Source organism: Pleurodeles waltl, chromosome 7 (genome assembly GCF_031143425.1).
Source record: "Pleurodeles waltl isolate 20211129_DDA chromosome 7, aPleWal1.hap1.20221129, whole genome shotgun sequence".
Lineage (NCBI taxonomy): Eukaryota > Metazoa > Chordata > Amphibia > Caudata > Salamandridae > Pleurodeles > Pleurodeles waltl.
Window position 1 is genome coordinate 1,505,980,117 of NC_090446.1, and position 13,577 is coordinate 1,505,993,693.

The 13,577-nt window shown below is 50.5% G+C and overlaps 1 protein-coding gene across 1 annotated transcript in view; it reads left to right on the plus strand.

Moving 5' to 3' along the window:
• LOC138247097 (uncharacterized) overlaps window positions 1-13,577 on the plus strand; it is a 272,302-nt gene that overhangs the window by 103,449 nt on the left and 155,276 nt on the right. Inside the window, exon 2 of the mRNA XM_069201840.1 lies at window positions 12,321-12,531. Within this exon, the coding sequence (XP_069057941.1) occupies window positions 12,356-12,531 (176 nt within the window). The 5' untranslated portion in view covers window positions 12,321-12,355. The remainder of the gene's footprint in view (window positions 1-12,320; window positions 12,532-13,577) is intronic.

A 13,577-nucleotide genomic window follows, 5' to 3' on the forward strand; every position in this document is an offset into this window, starting at 1 on the left:
GGAGCTGTACTTTGGTAGGGTTTGATCCAGTATTTATCTTTTTGGTTTTACAGAGAGTCCTTAACTCTGACATCCTGAGATGCAGGTAAGGGATGAGGTTGAGCTCCACCACCATCTCATCTGTACTAGACATTATTTCTCTAAAAGTTGGGATACTTTTTAAGAATCTAAAACTATCTCTAGAACTTAATCCAAACTTTTAAAAAACTTTTAAACTCTAAAAGAAATGCTAATAGGGACTAACACAAGGCCCTAGCAGGACTTTTAAAAATTTAGAAAAATAGCTAAAATTTCAAAAATCATTTTCTAATGACAATTTTTGGAATTTAGTCGTGTGATCAGGTATTGGCTAAGCAGTCCAGCAAATGCAGTCTTGTACCCCACCGCTGATCCACCAATGTAGGAAGTTGGCTCTGTATATACTATTTTAAAGTAAGAAATAGTGTGCACAGAGTCCAAGGGTTCCCCTTAGAGGTAAGATGGTGGCAAAAAGAGATAATCTAATGCTCTATTTTGTGGTAGTGTGGTCGAGCAGTAGGCTTATCAGAGGGTAGTGTTAAGCATTTGTTGTACACACACAGGCAATAAATGAGGAACACACACTCAAAAGACTTACTCCAGGCCAATAGGTTTTTATACAGAAAAATATATTTTCTTAGTTTATTTTAAGAACCACAGGTTCAAGATTTACAAGTAATACTTCAAATGAAAGGTATTTCGCTCAGGTATTCTAGGAACTTTGAATAATCACAATAGCATGTACAGTTTTGACATAAATGTCAATAAGCTATTTTAAAAATGGACACAGTGCAAAAATCAACAGTTCCTGGGGGAGGTAAGTAAATGTTAAGTTCATAGGTAAGTAAAACACTTACAGGGTTCAAAGTTGGGGCCAAGGTAGCCCACCATTGGGGGTTCAAGGCAACCCCAAAGTTACCACACCAGAAGCTCAGGGCCGGTCAGGTGCAGAGGTCAAAGAGGTGCCCAAAACACATAGGCTTCAATGGAAACAGGGGTGCCCCGGTTCCATTCTGATAGCAGGTAAGTACCCGCGTCTGGGTTTTGTAGGGCACCCGGGTGGACACAAGCAGGCACAGAAAGTACACCCTCAGCGGCACAGCAGCGGCCGGGTGCAGAGTGCAAACAGGCATCGTGTTTTGTATTCAAAGCAATAGGGAGACCCGGGGGTCTCTTCAATGCTGCAGGCAGGCACGGGGGGGCTCCTCAGGTGAGCCACCACCTGGACTAGGCAGAGGGTCGTCTGGGGGTCACTCCTGCACTGGAGTTCGGTTCCTTCTGGCCCTGGGGGCTACGGGTGCAGTGTTGGTTCTAGGCGTCGGGTCCCTAATTACAGGGAGTCGCGGTCAGGGGGAGCCTCTGGATTTCCTCTGCAGACGTCTGTGTGGGGGCTCAGGGGGGTCGTCTCTGGTTACTCACGGGCTCTCAGTTGCTGGGGAGTCCTCCCTGAGGTCTTTGTTTTCCTCAGGTCGAGCCGGGGGCGTTGGGTGCAGAGTGGAAAGTCTCACGCTTCCGGCGGGAAACATGAAGTCTTTAAAGTTGTTTCTTTGTTGCAGATTGTTGCAGAGGGCTGCTGTTCACCGGAGTTTCTTGGTCCTTGGTTGCAGGGCAGTCCTCTAAGGCTTCAGAGGTCGCTGGTCCCTGTTGGATGCGTCGCTGTTGCAGTTTTCTTTGAAATTGGGAGACAGACTGGTAGGACTGGGGCCAAAGATGATGTCGTCTCAGTCTTCACTGCAGGGCTTCAGATCAGCAGTCCTTCTTCTTGTTAAGGTTGCAGGAATCTAGTTTCCTAGTGTAAGGAAATGCCTCCTTGGCATGGTTACCCCTGACTTTTTGCCTTTGCTGATGCTAAGTTATAATTTGAAAGTGTGCTGGGACCCTGCTAACCAGGCCCCAGCACCAGTGTTCTTTCCCTAAACTGTGCCTGTTTGGAGTGGTGTGGATGGAAGCTACATGGTGGGGGGGGGGGGGGGACTGAGGCCTGCATGAGCGGACTGTGAGTGTTTGTGCGTCAGGGCAAGGGTGGGCATGTGGGCCAATGAGTATGACGGTCCGGACGGGTAAAGATATTCCCTTTCTCCTGTACTATTCCTCTAGGTCAGCGCCCACCGGAAGAAGGATATTTGGCGTGCCATCGCCATGGACCTCCGGACCCTGGGGGTCCACCACAGACGGAGCACCCACTGCTGGAAAAGATGGGAGGACCATCGCCGCTGGAGGAAGAAGATGGCGGAGGCCCAGCTGGGGATGGCCTCCCAACGTGGGAGGGGTGCCCGTCGCACCATGACCCCCCTGATGTTCCGGATCCTGGCGGTGGCATATCCGGAGTTGGATGGGTGCTTAAGGACATTGCAGCAGCAAGGGGGTGAATACAGTCACATTAATCTGACACTGTGCGCATTACGAGGTGTCTGGGTGGGGGAGTTGGGCATAGTTCCCATAGGCCAGGGCGAGCTTGGTAGGTAAGGTCCCTTGTGAGGCAGGTTCAGTGTAACCCCAACCCCACTAGTGGTTAGTTGGTTAGTGCCATCTACACCTAGTCAGGCTCCTGTGACTTCCATGTGTGCAGCAATTGGGCTTAGGCCTTGTACCCCATGGGCATGTGAATTATCTAGGAAAGGCGTAGTGCATAGGGCAGCTGTGTCTGTAGTGTCCGCCAACGGTAGTGGTGTTGCATGCACATGTCTTTCTTCTGCCCCTCCCCCTTTTTGTGGTCTCCCTGTTCCTGTGTGCAATAGCATCATCAGGCAGAGGAGCAGTGGCACCGGAGCAGGAGGGAGCTGCATCCCACTTGGCCCTGGAGGGCGAAACAACAGAGTCTGAAGCCACCAGTGGGATGGAGGGCGAGGGGAGCTCCACAGTGGGTACAGGAGGTGACAGCAGTGACAGCGGCGACTCCTCTGATGGGAGCTCCCTTGCGGTGGCAGGCCCCTCTGTGCCCCACGCATCAACAGGTATAGCCGCCACCCCCCTACCAGCACCGCCCTCCAGCAGCCCCTCATCGAGTTTCCTGTGCCCGCTCACCCAGGAGGGTGGGCATCTCCTTCGCCCCATGCACCTCAGGCCCTGCCCCAGTCAGCCCTGCTGCCCTCAGTGAGGAGGCTATTGACCTCCTGAGATCCCTCACTGTTGGGCAGTCTACCATTCTGTATGCCATCCAGGGTGTTGAGGGGCATTTGCAACAAACAAATGCATACCTGGAGGGCATTCATTCTGGGCAGGCAGTCCAACAGAGAACGTTTCAGGCTCGGGCCTCAGCACTGATGGCAGCCATTGTCCCTGTGTCCAGCCTCCACCCTCCACCCAGACCCAATCCCTTGTACCTCAGCCTATCCCAAGCATACCATCAGACCAGCATGCACACACCTCAACACACAAAAGTGGCTCAGGCAAACATAAGCACCACACAATCCCACAGGCACTCACACAAGCATCATACCCATACAGACATACCAACATCCACTGCCTCCACTGTGTCCCCCTCCTCCTCGTCTCCCTCCCAGTCTCATCTCCACTCACACCTGCATGCACTACATTTTCAGCCACTACCTCCATCACCAGCACGCCCAGCACCACACACCGCTCACGTGCACTCACCACCCCCACTACCATTCACACATTCCCTGTGTCCTCTCCCAGTGTGTCAGTGAGCCCTCCTCCCAAAGTACACAAATGCAGGCACACACCCACCCAACAGCCATCCACCTCACAACAGCCTCCAGCCCATGCACCTTCACCCAAATTCAGCAAACGTGCACCTCCTACAACCACTACCGCTTCCTCCACTCCCAAACCCCCTCCATCTACCCGTCCCAGTGTGTCTAAAAAACGTTTCCTGGCTAATATTGACCTCTTTCCTACACCTACCCCACCCCCCGTCCGTCCCCTAGGGCCAGGCTTTCCTGGTCCCAACCCAGCACCTCAGCCACCACATCCCCAGCCACAGTGGTGCCAGCAACTCTGGGGTCATGGAGTGCGCCAACCATCAGGGCTGCCAGTGTGCCATGGAGCGAGGGCAAGGACATTCCGCCACCTGCCAAGCTAAAAAAGTTGCCCACATCCCGGAGGGAGAAGCAGAAAACACCTGCCACCAAGGGGTCAGGGAAAACAAAAGGGGATAGTGGCATGACAGCTGCGCCACCATCAAAGGTGGGGAAGGGCCAGAAACTGAAGGGCAGGTCAGGATAGGGCATGGTGGCACCGACTGAGGTACCAGTGTCACACCTTCTTTCCACGTCGACGCCAACCTGTACGGCGGAGAAGACCGCCATCTGCACCTGCACCGCCACAGAGCCCGCCGCCACAGAGCCCACTGCCGCCACAGACCCCGCCACCGCCAGCACCGCCGCCAGCGGCCCCGCGACATCCTGAGCCAGTGGCACCACCGCAGACATGGCTGCCATCCCCAGTAGTCAGTCGTCCGAGGCTGGTGGTGAGTTCCAGGAGCCTGGGCAGCTTCCATGAAGCATCACTTTCAGTGGAGAAAGGCATCCACTACCTCAGTCCTTGGCAGGATGAGGCACTCAAAGTTTTTTTTGAAAACTTCTAAAAGTTTTCCCAAAGTTTGAAAAAGTTTTTTCTGTGCTTTCTAAAGTTCTAAAACTTTTTCTTTCTCACTATCCTTAAACTTATACTATCATGTCTGTTGTAGAGCCCACTCCCAAAACTGTTAATGCAACATATGAGAGTTTAAACTATAAAAGTTTGACGGGTCTCGGCCTGGATAGAGGTTTGAGTATAGGTAAGAACCCTACAAAAGAGTTTCTCTTTAACATGCTCATTGTAGATGACCAGAACCAGTCTGGCTATCTCAGGAGAGGTTAGGAAAAGGAGAAGCTTCCCAGTCAGATTCAGAGGAGTTCCCTGGAGAAGCTGGGGAAGGTTCTTACAAGGGCCTGCCCCCTAGCAGGGAACCTAGTGATACTAGTAGTGATAGTTTCACTGTCCTCATATGTCAGAGGACACCAAAGATTTTTGCAAGTCTTGTGTGGCCTGACTGGTGGCACTCCAAAGGCCCCTCTAATTCCACTTCCAGTGGTTGGGGTGCCCTTTGAAAGAGTAGGGGTTGACATAGTTGGCCCCTTTGACCCTCCTACTGCTTCAGGCAATAGATTTATCTTGGTGGTAGGGGACCATGCCACAAGATATCCTGAAGCCATACCTTTAAGGACCACTACAGCTCCTGAAGTGGCAAAGGCCCTCCTGGGAATCTTTTCAAGGGTGGGTTTTCCTAAAGAGGTGGTGTCAGACAGAGGTAGCAACTTCATGTCTGCATACCTCAAAGCAATGTGGAAGGAGTGTGGTGTTACCTACAAGTTCACCACCCCTTACCATCCACAAACAAATGGTCTGGTTGAGAGGTTTAATAAAACTCTCAAAGGTATGATAATGGGACTCCCTGAAAAACTCAGGATGGCTGAGTACATGAAAAAGGGCAGTAAAAACCTTCAGGCCAGCCAAGAGCTGCAAAAGCAATGGCATGACCAGAAGGCTGTCCTGACCCAGTACCACCCAGGACAGAAGGTGTGGGTATTGGAGACTGTGGCCCCAGGAGCACTCCAGGACAAATGGAGTGGACCCCATCTCATTGTTGAAAAGAAGGGTGAGGTTACCTACTTGGTAGACCTGGGCACTGCCAGGAGTCCCCTTGGGGTGACTCATGTCAACCGCCTGAAACCCTATTATGACAGGGCTGATCTCACCATGCTCATGGCAACAGATGAGGGACAGGAAGAAGAGTGACCCTCTCCCTGAGCTCTTCACCACCACTGAAGCAGATGCCTTAGTGGAGGGAGTAGTTTTAGCAGATTGTCTGACAGCAGAACAGAAAGACAACTGCATCAATCTCCTAAGCCAGTTTTCAGACCTCTTTTCACTTGTACCAGGTACAACATCCTGGTGTGAACATACAATTGACAGCCTGCCTGTCAAAAGTAAAATTTATAGGCAGCCTGACCATGTCAGGGACTGCATTAAACAAGAGGTGCAGAAAATGTTGGATTTCGGGGTGATTGAACCTTCTGAAAGCCCCTGGGCTAGCCCAGTGGTGCTTGTACCTAAACCTCACACCAAAGATGGAAAGAGAGAGAGATGAGGTTTTCTGTAGATTACAGAGGGCTCAATCAGGTAACCAAAACTGATGCTCACCCTATACCCAGGGCAGATGAGCTCATAGATACACTGGCATCTGCCAAGTATCTAAGCACCTTTGATTTGACTGCAGGGTATTGCCAGATCAAATTGGCTGAGGATGCTAAACCTAAAACTGCATTTTCAACTATAGGAGGGCACTACCAATTTACAGTGATGCCCTTTGGTTTGAAGAATGCACCTGCCACTTTTCAGAGGTTGGTGAACACAGTCCTGAAAGGGTTGGAGGCTTTTAGTGCAGCATATCTAGATGATATAGCTGTCTTTAGCTCCACCTGGGATGAGCACCTGGTCCACCTTTGGAAAGTTTTGGAGGCCCTGCAAAAGGCAGGCCTCACTATCAAGGCCTCAAAGTGCCAGATAGGGCAGGGAAAGGTGGTTTATCTGGGACACATGGTAGGAGGAGAACAGATTGCACCACTGCAGGGGAAAATCCAAACAATCATAGATTGGGTTCCCCCTACAACACAGACCCAGGTGAGAGCCTTCCTAGGCCTCACTGGGTATTACAGGAGATTCATTTAAAACTATGGCTCAATAGCAGCTCCTCTTAATGATCTCACTAGTAAGAAGATGCCTAAAAAGGTATTGTGGACAGCTAGCTGTCAGGAAGCTTTTGAGGAGCTCAAACAGGCCATGTGCTCTGCACCTGTCCTAAAAAGCCCATGTTACTCCAAGAAATTCATTGTTCAAACTGATGCATCTGAATTAGGGGTAGGGGCAGTCTTATCACAACTGAATTTTGAGGGCCAGGATCAACCAGTTGCTTTTATCAGCAGAAGGTTGACCCCTAGAGAAAAGCGTTGGTCTGCCATAGAGAGGGAGGCCTTTGCTGTGGTCTGGGCACTGAAGAAGTTGAGGCCATACCTGTTTGGCACTTACTTCATTGTTCGGACAGACCACAAACCTCTACTTTGGCTAAAACAAATCAAAGGTGAAAACCCTAAATTGTTGAGGTGGTCCATATCTCTACAGGGAATGGACTATACAGTGCAACATAAACCTGGGAGTACCCACTCCAATGCAGATGGACTCTCCAGATATTTCCACTTAGACAATGAAGACTCATCAGGTCATGGCTAGTCTTATTGTCCTTCGTTTGGGGGGGAGGAGGGGGGGGTTGTGTAGGAAAGTACCATCTTGCCTGGCATGTTACCCCCATATTTCACTGTATATATGTTGTTTTAGTCTATGTGTTACTGGGACCCTCCCAGGCAGGGCCCCAGTGCTCATAAGTATGTGCTGTGTATGTGTTCCCTGTGTGATGCCTAACTGTCTCACTGAGGCTCTGCTAAACAGAACCTCAGTGGTTATGCTCTCTCTGCTTTCCAAATTTGTCACTAACAGGCTAGTGACTAAATTTATCAATTCACATTGGCATACTGGTACACCCGTATAATTCCCTAGTATACGGTACTGAGGTACCCAGGGTATTGGGGTTCCAGGAGATCCCTATGAGCTGAAGCATTTCTTTTGCCACCCATAGTGAGCTCTGACAATTCTTACACAGGCCTGCCAGTACAGCCTGAGTGAAATAACGTCCACGTTATTTCACAGCCATTTACCACTTCACTTAAGTAACTTAAAAGTTACCTAATATGTATAACCTTCACCTAGTGAAGGTTGGGTGCAAAGTTACTTAGTGTGTGGCACCCTGGCACTAGCCAAGGTGCCCCCACATCGTTCAGGGCAAATTCCCCGGAGTTTGTGAGTGCGGGGACACCATAACACGCGTGCACTGTACATAGGTCACTACCTATGTACAGCGTCACAATGGTAACTCCGAAGATGGCCATTTAACATGTCTAAGATCATGGAATTGTCACCCCAATGCCATTCTGGCATTGGGGGTACAATTCCATGATCCCCCGGGTCTCTAGCACAGAACCCGGGTACTGCCAAACTGCCTTTCCAGGGTCTCCACTGCAGCTGCTGCTGCCAACCCCTCAGACAGGTTTCTGCCCTCCTGGGGTCCAGGCAGCCCTGGCCCAGGAAGGCAGAACAAAGGACTTCCTCTGAGAGAGGGTGTAACACCCTCTCCCTTAGGAAATAGGTGTGAAGGCTGGGGAGGAGTAGCCTCCCCCAGCCTCTGGAAATGCTTTGATGGGCACAGATGGTGCCCATCTCTGCATAAGCCAGTCTATACCAGTTCAGGGATCCCCCAGCCCTGCTCTGGCACGAAACTGGACAAAGGAAAGGGGAGTGACCACTCCCCTGACCTCCCAGGGGAGGTGCCCAGAGCTCCTCCAGTGTGTCCCACACCTCTGCCATCTTGGAAACAGAGGTGTTTGTGGCACACTGGACTTCTCTGAATGGCCAGTGCCAGCAGGTGACGTCAGAGGCTCCTTTTGATAGGCTCTTACCTCTCTTGGCAGCCAATCCTCCTTCCTAGCTATCCAAAACTCCATTTCTGGCTATTTAGGGTCTCTGCTTTGGGGATCTCACCAGATAACGAATGTAGGAGCTCACCAGAGTTCCTCTGCATCTCCCTCTTCACCTTCTGCCAAAGGATCGACCGCTGACTGCTCAGGACGCCTGCAAAACCGCAAGAAAGTAGCAAGATGACTACTAGCAACCTTGTATCGCTTCATCCTGTTGGCTTTCTCGACTGTTTACAGGTGGTGCATGCTCTGGGGGTAGCCTGCCTCCTCTCTGCACCAGGAGCTCTGAAGAAATCTCCAGTGGGTCGTCGGAATCTTCCCCCTGCAACCGCAGGCACCAAAAGACTGCATCAGTGATCCCCTTGGTCCCCTCTCAGCACGACGAGCGTGGTCCCTGGAACTCAGCAACTCTGTCCAAGTGACTCCCACAGTCCAGTGACTCTTCAGGAGGTAAGTCCTTGCCTCCCCACAGTAGACTGCAAAGCTGTGTATTGCGTGATTTGCAGCTGCTCCAGCTCCTGTGCACTCTTCCAGGATTTCCTTCGTGCACAGCCAAGCCTGGCTCCCCGACACTCCTTCCTGCAGTGCACAACCTCCTGAGTTGTCCTCCGGCGTCGTGGGACTCCCTTTTGTGACTTCGCGTGACTCCGGTTCACTCTTCTTCGAAGTGCCTGTTAAGGTACTTCTGTGGGTGCTGCCTGCTTCTGTGAGGGCTCCCTGGCTTGCTTGGTGGCCCCCTCTGTCTCCTCCTCCAAGTGGGGACATCCTGGTCCCTCCTGGGCCACAGCAGCAGCCAAAAACCTCTACTGCGACCCTTGCAGCTAGCAAGGCTTGTTTGCCGTCTTTCTGCATGGGAACACATCTGCAAGCTTCATCGCGACCTGGGTCATCCATACTCCAAAGGAGAAGTTCCTAGTCCTCTTCTTTCTTGCAGAACTCCAAGCTTCTTCCAACAGGTGGCAGCTTCCTTGCACCCTCAGCTGGCATTTCTTGGGCTCCTGCCCACTTTCGACTATTGGACTTGGTCCCCTTGTCTTACAGGCACTCGGGTCCATAAGTCTACTGTTGGTGCATTGCTGGTGTTTGTTCTTCCTGCAGAATCCCCCTATCACGACTTCTGCACTTTCTAGGGGTAGTAGGTTCACTTTACACCTACCTTTCAGGGTCTTGGGGTGGGCTATTTTTTCTAACCCTCACTGTTTTCTTACAGTCCCAGCGACCCTCTACAAGCTCACATAGGTTTGGGGTCCATTTGTGGTTCGCATTCCACTTTTGGAGTATATGGTTTGTGTTGCCCCTATACCTATGTGCTCCTATTGCAATCTACTGTAATTCTATACTGCTTGCATTACTTTTCTTGCTATTACCTGCATAGTTTTGGTTTGTGTACATATATCTTGTGTATTTATCTTATCCTCATACTGAGGGTACTCACTGAGATACATTTGGCATAATGTCTTAAAAATAAAGTACCTTTATTTTTAGTATATCTGTGTATTGTGTTTTCTTATGATATTGTGCATATGACACCAGTGGTATAGTAGGAGCTTTACATGTCTCCTAGTTCCGCCTAAGGTGCTTTGCCATAGCTACCTTCTATCAGCCTAAGCTACTAGAAACACCTCTTCTACACTAATAAGGGATAACTGGACCTGGCACAAGGTGTAAGTACCTCTGGTACCCACTACAAGCCAGGCCAGCCTCCTACACAGCTGCTCCGGCTTCTGTGCACTTCTCCAAGGATTCCTTTGTGCACAGCCTAGCTTGGGTCCCCAGCACTCCGTCATGCAGTGATCAACCCTCTGAGTTGGACTCCGACATCGTGGGACCCTCCTTTTGTGACTCCAGTTACACCAATCTTTTAAGTGCCTGCTGGTACTTCTGCAGGTGCTGTCTGCTTCTGCGGGGGCTCTCTGAGTTGCTGAGCGCCCCCTCTGTCTCCTCCTCCAAGGGGAGACATCCTGGTCCTTCCTGGTCCCCAGCAGCATCCAAAAACCTCTACCGCGACTCTTGCAGCTAGCAAGGCTTGTTTGTGGTATTTCTGCGTGGAAACACTTCTGCAAAATCCAGCAGGGACATCTTCCATTCAAAGGAGAAGTTCCTAGCCCTTTTCGTTGTTGCAGAATCTTTGGCTTCTTCCACCCGGAGGCAGCCCTCTTGCACCTTCATCCAGGGTTTCCTGGACTCCTGCCCCCCGACACTGTCGCGACTCTTGGACTTGGTCCCCTTGCCTTCCAGGTCCTCAGGTCCAGGAATCCGTATTCAGTGCTTTGCTATTGTTTGTGGTTCTTGCAGAATCCCCCTATCACGACTATCGTGTTTTTCTGGGGTAGTAGGGTAACTTTACCCCTACTTTCTAGGGTCTTGGGGTGGGGTATTTTGGACACCCTTACTGTTTTCCTACGGTCCCAGTGACCCTCTACAAGCTCTCATAGGTCTGGGGTCCATTTCTGATTCGCATTTCACTTTTGGAGTATATGGTTTGTGTTGCCCCTAGACCTATGTTCACCTATTGCATCATATTGTGATTGCACTACTTTTCTTACTGTTACTTACCTGTTTTGGGTTTGTGTACATATAACTTGTGTATATTACTTACCTTCTAATTGAGGGTACTCACTGAGATACTTTTGGCATATTGTCATAAAAATAAAGTACCTTTATTTTTAGTAACTGTGAGTATTGTGTTTTCTTATGATATTGTGCATATGATATAAGTGGTATAGTAGGAGCTTTGCATGTCTCCTAATTCAGCCTAAGCTGCTTTGCCATAGCTACCTTCTGTCAGCCTAAACTGCTAGAAACACCTCTATCCTACAACATGCACAAGACCATTCACGCCGCCAGCCGCGGGCCCAGCACATTACAGCACTTGCTTCAACAGACAGCGCCATTCAAGGGCCCATCACTTTCAAATGTCCATATGCCTGATACAGCAATCACACCAGCTGATAAGAGTGTGTGGACTGGCGTTTGGCTGGCACCGCCAGCCAAGCGCCACTCCACGCACACTGCCAGCCAAGTGCCACCCCACGCACGCCGCCAGCCAAGTGCCACCCCATGCACACCGCCAGCCAAGTGCCACCCCCTGCACACTGCCATTACTTTTTTTTAAAAACAACAAAGAAAGCTCTAACTAATTATAAATAAGTACAAAACTACAAACACAAAAGCTCTAACTGAATACATGACAGTAATGCCATCAGTGATACTGAAAATATAAAACAGGCAGTTTACGCTCCCCAAAAATATTTTGGATGTGGTAACTCCTGAAACAGCCTGCCACACACAGCCTAGGCTTTGAAGGACAGTCCGGCAGTACATCCGTCTTACCCTCCAGATACTTCTTTGGGCACAAACTGTACATTTCTTAGCGGATAAGTCTTTTTTGGGAGTGGGAGGAATCTGATCAGTAAAGTGGCGATTTTTCAATCTAGCCACATCCTCCACAACTGCTACTTTAGGAATTCTTGCCTGTTCCACCACAATAAGGCTCTCTATCACTGACTTTTGAAATTTAACAAATTTCATCCTTGACTCAGGTGAACAATCCTTGAACACAATAAAAGAATTAAAAGTTTTAGATTGCACAATTGGACTGTCAGTCTGCGTTAGCAGTCCTGCCACTAGTTGGCGCATAGAGAGTGCAAGGTCACCCGTGTTGGTACTGATCACCTGCAACTCCGATTGTACCTGCTGCATACTGTTGGCATGATTGCGTTCAAAGCGCCGCAATGCCCCACTAATCCTCCTTAATTCTTGGTTTTGCAGGCGCTGACCCCGTAGGAGTGCGGCCTTGGTTGGTGATGTGGAGGCATGCCCTGACTCTGCTTGCCGCTCTGCTGCTGATGTTCCACGTCACCTGCGAAGCGGTGGAGGCCCTGTGTTGTCTCCCATGGCACTCTGGCTCGTACCTGGCGCAGGCTCACACACCACTACTGCAACAGGTGTTTCCTGAGGGGACATGGTGTCGGTGGTGCAGGTAGCAGTGGTGGCTGGTCCTGTTCTCTCCTGTGTGTGCTGGCTGACCAGTGGCCCCTGGCTGCTTGGGCTGGTGGGGGTATCTTGTGGGAGACCTGTGGGACATAGGTAACACACTCTGTGTCTACTATCTGTTATCAACTTCCTAATAAACTGTTGCCTATGAACTGCCTACTTGACTACATTGCTCGTAATGCATCAGTCTGGTGTTTGCTACACTGAAATGGAGCTATCTTGGTTGTGCATGGTCCTGTGTACAAGGTGGGTGGGGGTATGACATTGATGAGGGTACATGCATGTCACATGGTACTCACCGGGTTGATGGTCCTGGCTCAGAGGTGTCCATATCTCCCATCCCGCTTACAGCCTCAGGCTCTAGGGTCTCTTCTACCCTTTCCTCCAGTGGTGTGGGTGGTGGTACCGTTGATGGTCCCCCTCCTGTGCCTCTCATCTCCCGGAGCCGCTCTGCCACCCTCTCCTTGGTCCGGGAGCGAAGGTCATACCACCTTTTCTTCAATTCTTCCACACTCCGGTGGCTGACCCCCAGGGAGTTGACTTTGTCCTGGATCTCCTGCCAGAGTCTTCTCTTCTCTGTCTCTGGCACGGTGAGGGCTGACCTGCCAAACAGCTCATTGTGGTGCTGACATCACTTATCAGTCAGCACCTCCAACTCCTTTTCAGCAAACTTAAGTTTCCTCTTCCTAGTATTTTCAGCCATGGTTGCAGGAGCTCTGTTTGTTTGCTGTGCTGAAGTTGAAATGGGTGTGGTCCTCCCTCCTCCCAGGTGTATTTGTAAACTTCTTGGCTGTGATGTCATAATCATGTGCCAGGAAGTGTGTTCCAGAGTGTTCTGAAGTGTTTTCCAGAGTGTTCTGCAGCACCTGCATTCAATTTTCAGCACAGTCGCTATTTGCGACACCCACTCGCAAATTGCGAGACCGTTTTTTGCGCGGTCTCAAAAAGCGACCTCGCAAACAGCGGACTCGCTATCAGCGGTGCGACTCCGTGTGCGAGTCGCTAATTGTCCTTGCACTTTCTACCTGCATT